A 6,356-nucleotide genomic window follows, 5' to 3' on the forward strand; every position below is an offset into this window, starting at 1 on the left:
CGCTTTTTTTTGTCTCTACCGACGCTTATAAGCGTCGGCGAAGTCCCAGCCCACGCGACCCAAAGCGTGGGTCAGACGTCGGGCAGGTGGGCGTGGGTCCGGTTTTTGCCGACGCTAAGAGAAAGCGTCGGCAAAAACAGGGATTTGCCGACGCTAATGAAAGCGTTGGCAAAAATGGCTTTTCCGACGCTTTAAAGCGTCGATAAAGCCCAATCCAGTTTGCGTTTTCGCCGACGCTTTAAAGCGTCGGAAAAAACAGGAGTCCCGACGCTTTAAAGCGTCGATAAAGACCAATCGTAGTCAAAAGACGCCACGGGCTAAACAGGAGTGGTGATGCTGAGCGCAGAGAAGTATCAAAAGTTGCAAGTGGTTCAGGCTTAGCACATGAACCAATTAAAAAGACTTAAAGAGGAAAAGATACCACATGAAATTGATGTAATATATTTATATAACTAAAGAAGTTTTAAAAAAATGATGCACCGGTTCTCCATACAAACTCCTAGATCCTGAAGAACACAGCATGCCGAGATTCCTCAAGTCCAAGGACAAACATTTGACACGCCCATAATGATAAATAAATTTCTAGATTTAGACAGGCCACCAGCTATAAGCAAGGGTCATGAAAGACAAAGTACAAAAAAATTGACAGCTACGGAGCTTGAAGCAAGATTAGAAGCCGCCCCCCTCAAAATCAAGACCTTCCATAGCCATGAGCATGCCTGGCAGTGGCACTCGCCACAGCCAAGTTGTGGAAGCCCAAACGAAAGAAGCTGCGAGAAGAGACTAACTATCATCCTCATCATCGTCCTCTTCGTCATCATCTTTCTCACCATCCTCATCATCTTCAGATCCCTTCTGACAAAAAACAGCATAATTGGTCGGGCAGAGTTTATTAGCGTGTGCAAATAAAAATGCTGCACAGTACACAGCAGAGAAGAAACAGATTAAGCAAATAAAACTAATATCTTTTGGTAACATGAGTCCTCATGAAGGAAAATAGGAATATACCGCACGGTACACAGCAGATAAGAAACAGATCAAGCATATAAAACTAATATCTTTTGGTAACATGAGTCCTCCTGAAAAATAGGAAATAAAAATGGAAAGCATGCGAGGCTTTTAGCAATCTCAAAAGTTCATAGGATGCTATGCATCAAACACTTGTAATGGGACTCACGTACAAAATAATACAAATTTCACTCGTTATATTCTGATTTCTTACAAAATGCAATTGCTATATTAATAATTGCAATTATATAAAGGTAACTATTTTTCATTTATTAGATGTTCATGCTTAAAAAATTTTGAATTAATCTTGCACCAAAACCAACAATACATAATAGCACATAATCTGCGGGTCAGCATATTCAAAGCAAAACATGAGAAAATTCATCATTGTTGATTGTTTACCAGTTGCAAGCAAAACCCATCCAATATGATGCTATCCTTGTCTACAAATGATCACACCCTCTCTAATTTACTCAATAGTTATTTGCCAGGTCTCTCTACTACCTTATTGAATGTGATGATTGCATAGTATTATAAGCTTAGCAATAAACGGATGGAACATAAGATTATTCAGGAACCAAAACACCAGAAGTTTCCAACATATCAAATAGACTTCTTCAGAGACGAGCCTCAAAGCGGACAGAATTATTAAGAATCATAGGAGTAAGATTATTTTTTGGGTTTTCTATTTTCTAATTTAGTCAAGTTTCCATTGCCCCTAAGAAAATTGATTCCAATGTTATTTCCAACCACTATTTTTGTAAAAAGGTGCAAAAACATCTACACAAATTAATAAATAAATGAACACATCAAAAAATAAGATTGCATCAGTTGCATAAATTATTATCTTAATATGCATAAGCACTTCTGCAGAGCGATAAGTATCAATTTTATCAAAGTGAAAAGAATTTGAAAAACATGAGATAATGGATGGTCACTTTAATATCACTAAACACACCGAGTACAGACACCAAAGCTCTGTACAGCTTTGGACAAGATGAGTCTTATCTAGAGCAGAACAGCATTATCGTACATCTTTTCTGGCTGATTTTTTATATCAAATTTTTAAAATGAACACAAAATCTGAGCTGTTCTTAAGCAAAAGACAGGGCACAGAAGAAAAAAAATCAAACGAAACATGGTACAACTGAGGGCAGAAGTTTGACAAATCAAGGATCCTACACATATTTTGCATGGCCAAAAGTAACTAACAAATATCTGCTACATTACAATTGCAGTGCATACAATAATTAAAACTAGCCCATTTGAAATTTATTTATCTGCTAGCATTGTTTAAAACTCAAAACAAGCGAGGCATTTACCTCTTCATCATCTTCATCTCCATCAAAGTCCTCTTCATCAGCCTCCTGCATCATCATAATATTTAAAGTACACAGGAGTCTTAGGAAAACTTGGAACCGATGTTCAGTGAGAAGAAAAATTGATATTTGGCAAAAGAAAAGGAGGAAAGGACAGAAGGTAGAAAACTTGCATTATTAAAATACTTCAAAGGGTTGGGCCATAAATCTTCCTTGATTATCTCTGCCACCTGCATCAATTTGTTGTAGAGTACATCAACAGACAGAAAAAATGTATAGGAAAAGAAGCTGAACGTTTAATTCAATTCAAAAACCAAAAACAGGAATCTGCATACAAGTTAGCAGAATTCATAAAATAGGAAGATTAAAAAAGATAAAAACAACAAAATCATGTTGTCATATGAGTTTCACTGATACCAGAAGAATAAACAGAAAAATTGATTTGAAAAATGTGCAGTCGTCCACGATAATCAGTCTTCCCAATTTAACTCTGAATGATTACCTCATCTGTTACACCATCTGAGAAATTTTTCTGTTGAGTTTCACCAAACCAACTAAAGAAACTGCGTCAAAAAAATAAAAATAAAGAATGAGAAAAGAATTCATGCATCCAAGTATCATGCAACCAATAATAATACTGAACACTATTCCCCGGATATAATCTACCATGATACAACACCATATTCGACAAAGAAGTTTATCAGAATTATCTTCAATCTTTCTATATGCACAGACTGATGCATGTGGTAGAAATGAGAATATTGAATAACATGTGTGGTAAAATATGGAAGGATAAGAAGTGGGACAGTTATGCCAGAAGAGGTGTAGAACTTGCACCAATTAAGGATGAAGTGGCACGCAAGTGACAGAAATCAGTGGGCATGTGCAGGACTAGAGGAGGCCTTTGCAAAAATAAGATTCCTGGTCTTCTAAGAAGAACTAGGAGGGAAATGTGAACGGCGATCTACTTGGAAAGAATATGCATATGATATACATAAATATGAATAATCCTAATATTGAAAGCAACAACAGCAGGATTATCATAAATTATCAGATACTCAATGTGACAAAATCAGTTAGATATCCAGCTATTGCCTATAAAACAAGATTACATGGTACTAAAGCCAACCTTTCCTCAGTAAAAGGTCGCTTGCCTCCCTTCTTCTCATGACCATTACCATTGGCAATCTCCTACAGATATTATGAGAAACAAACATTAGAACTAATACCTGACTCAGAAAATTATCAATGATTACCGCATAAGATAATAACCTTACCATACCCTCCTTCCACTTGATAGTCGTACCAGTTATATTAGCCACTCCTTCCTCAGTGAAGGAATAAGTCTTCACAAGCTTTGTGTCTTCAAAATATGGGTTAGGAGAGAAGTTCTATACATTACAAACACCCAGTCAATTGATTAAAGATAATAAATCGCAAGAATATACTTATTCATAGCAACAGAATGGCTATTTCGTCAAAAATAAACAACAACTCACAAATATAATGGAGTAGCCTGACTTTAAATCCTGACAATCTTCAACATCTAGTGAAACCAAATACTTGAAAATCTGCATCAAAGGAACATTATTAACACAAGCACCTGGAAATCTATTATGGGTTCCAAGTAATACCAGACATCAGATAAATCCAGAAGAAGCTGACAAAGGTCCTAGAATGATATCTCTAATCCAGAAGAAGCTGACAAAGGTCCTAGACATCAGATAATATACCATTCTCTTCCACCAAACTTGCCTAATTTTCATGTAAATGTTATTCCATCCGAAACTGCAAGCTCTTCTACAAATCTAATCAAGAATCCACCATACCACCTGGCACTTGCTGCATAATCTTTTTTACCATACAAACACCATCTTCTCTCAAATCTGGAAGTAAAAACAGTGATAATAAATGTAATGCAATTATAAATAAATAAATGATGGGATAATGCAGGGGAGGGCCTCGGCGGAGGATGGCTGGGGTGCGGGCGGCGGCGAGGGCGCGGAGGCAGGGGAGGGCCTCGGCGATGCCGCCAGAGCCGTGCTCCATATCGACGACCACGTAGTCGTAGCCGGCGAGGCCGGCGATCTCGGCGAGGGTCGGGGAGGAGCGCAGGAGGAAGAGGCCGTAGAGGGTCTCGCCGGCGACGAGGCGGGACTTGAGGATCCGCGGTTCGGGGGAGAGAGGGGCGAAGTCGGGATCCAAGGAGGCGGCGAAGAGGCGGGCGAAGACATCATCGCCGGAGCCTCTGCTTCTTGAATCCGGAGGGGGTTAGGGAGGGGGGTTGATGATGATGAGAAGGCACCGTTGATGGGTTAGAGAGAGAGAAAACGAGGAGGGCGAGAGAGATGTGGGTAATACTACTAGTTAAATAGAGAGAGGAGGGCGGTGGCCGGGAAATCGAAAACCCGGAGAGAGGAGGGAGGAGGGAGGAGGGATGGTCAGAAGAGGGTTGGGATGTAGGTGCGTTGGCTTCCGACGATGATCGGTTATTTCAATTTCAAAAATAAACCACGCAATAGCACGTATCCTGTAGGATAGTGATTACGGGTGTCGGTCCACAGGGATTGGAGACAAGTTATTTTTTCTAATTAAATAATTACTTCAAAGGGGATAAGCTAGAGTAAATGATAAAAACTAAGAATTAATATGGGTGAAGTAGTATGAATTATCTATGGAGAGAGGTGTTTAGGGCTAGAATCCACCGATGGATTCGTAAGTGTGATGCTTACAATGACTTAGATGCGTGTATGATCTGATTGCTCTTAACTACAAGTTAGGGCAATCATACAAAAAGCTGAAATCTAACCCACAGTATGAGTCATCTAAGCCTGGCACAAACCATCTTTTCTAAGGATAGGCATGGTCTGTCCTATTTAGCATGATTCATCTGATGATTAATTTTTCAAAGATAAATCCGATAGTTGCATAGCAATTTCTTCCAAACCACAGGTATTGGATTCAATTTCGATAAACTAGATTAATTCATGCAAAGACTTTCTACAAGATAAACATCTTACATAAATTAAACAAGACATTTTAAGATCATAATTTCATTGAGTATGCAACTGTCTTACAACGCTAAAAATCAAAGAAATGCAACACAAATACTCATCCATGGCTTCATCAAACCCCTAAACCGAGGCTTAGCTGCTCATGGTGGCCGGAAGTCCTCCCATCTTCATCTCCCTCTCCGCTTTCTTCTTCTTTTCACTGAAACAGGGGGTCTCCTCTCTTTTCCTCCTCCCCCGATCCGAGCTCCTCTCCCCCCTTTTATAGATCGCCCGAGCCTTGAAGCTGGTGATGGATTCATGGGGAACGGACGCATGATTCTTGGGACGGACTGCACGCAAGGCTGGATCAAGGGAGCTGGTTCGATGGGAGCTGCCGTGAGATTAGCTGGGACGGCTGGCGAATGGCTTGAATCCAGAAGAGAGGGACGGCTAGATGCTTGGGCTCACGCATGATCTCACGGGATGCTGGAGATGTTGATCCGGAAAGGAGGAATCTGCGGGATTAATGGGAAAGCATCACGGGATGCTGAGAGGCTGACTTGGAACGGAAGAAGATGAGATGGGAGGCTGGCTGCGGGATCCTTGATGGCTGAAGAGGAATGGATCTGGGGTCGTGATCGATGGGAGGAAGGAAGCGCGGGCTGAGGCGGAGGCGTTGATGAAGCGGACGGTGTGGCACGCGGACGCTGGGAGGAAGAAGCGCCACGGGATCCGGCGGAGAGAGGTGGCCGACGACGACGTTGGGGCGAGCTCCTTTGATCGCGCGGGGGAGGATTGCGTTTGTTGTGAGCGAGGCGGGATCACGGGAAGATTTGGCAACGGGAGGAACAGTGGATTAGTCGGGAAGAAGAAGATAAACAGTGAATTTATTTATTTATTATTTAATTTTTATATATACATAAATATATATATATATATATTTGTAAAAACACTGTTCATATGAACAGTGTTTTCACGGGATACTATTCATATGAACAGTGAATCCAGTAATTCGTCCCGAAATTATTTTTTATTT

At 40.6% G+C, this 6,356-nt stretch overlaps 1 protein-coding gene across 2 annotated transcripts; it reads right to left on the minus strand.

The window, feature by feature from the left end:
• Positions 1–418: 418 nt before the first annotated feature.
• LOC149768359 (NAP1-related protein 2-like) lies at positions 419–4,025 on the minus strand. Of its 2 annotated transcripts, none has more exons than XM_089929089.1 (7): positions 3,827–4,025; positions 3,605–3,718; positions 3,457–3,518; positions 2,830–2,890; positions 2,501–2,557; positions 2,331–2,375; positions 419–852 (listed from the first exon to the last, which is right to left on the minus strand). In XM_089929089.1, the coding sequence occupies exons 1-7, from the start codon at positions 3,902–3,904 to the stop codon at positions 784–786; spliced, it is 486 nt and encodes a 161-aa protein (XP_089785215.1). In that variant the 5' UTR covers positions 3,905–4,025; the 3' UTR covers positions 419–783. The 2 variants fall into 2 exon arrangements, with proteins under 2 accessions (XP_089785215.1, XP_089785214.1); XM_089929088.1 differs by having other exon boundaries at positions 419–855; positions 3,827–4,024.
• Between the last annotated feature and the right edge of the window lie 2,331 nt (positions 4,026–6,356).

This window comes from Phoenix dactylifera, chromosome 2, assembly GCF_051530095.1.
Source record: "Phoenix dactylifera cultivar Ajwa chromosome 2, Ajwa_hap1_PhDact_Kaust_v1.1, whole genome shotgun sequence".
Taxonomy (NCBI): Eukaryota; Viridiplantae; Streptophyta; class Magnoliopsida; order Arecales; family Arecaceae; genus Phoenix; species Phoenix dactylifera.

Coding starts and splice junctions, on each gene's coding strand:
- LOC149768359 (XM_089929088.1), bottom strand. CDS start 3,904: ATGCAGATTTTCAAGTATTTGGTTTCACTAGATGTTGAAGATTGTCAG. Junction 2,891..3,456: donor CGACCTTTTACTGAGGAAAG/GTTGGCTTTAGT, acceptor TTTTTGACGCAG/TTTCTTTAGTTGGTTTGGTG. Junction 856..2,330: donor GAGATGAAGATGATGAAGAG/GTAAATGCCTCG, acceptor GTTTTTTGTCAG/AAGGGATCTGAAGATGATGA.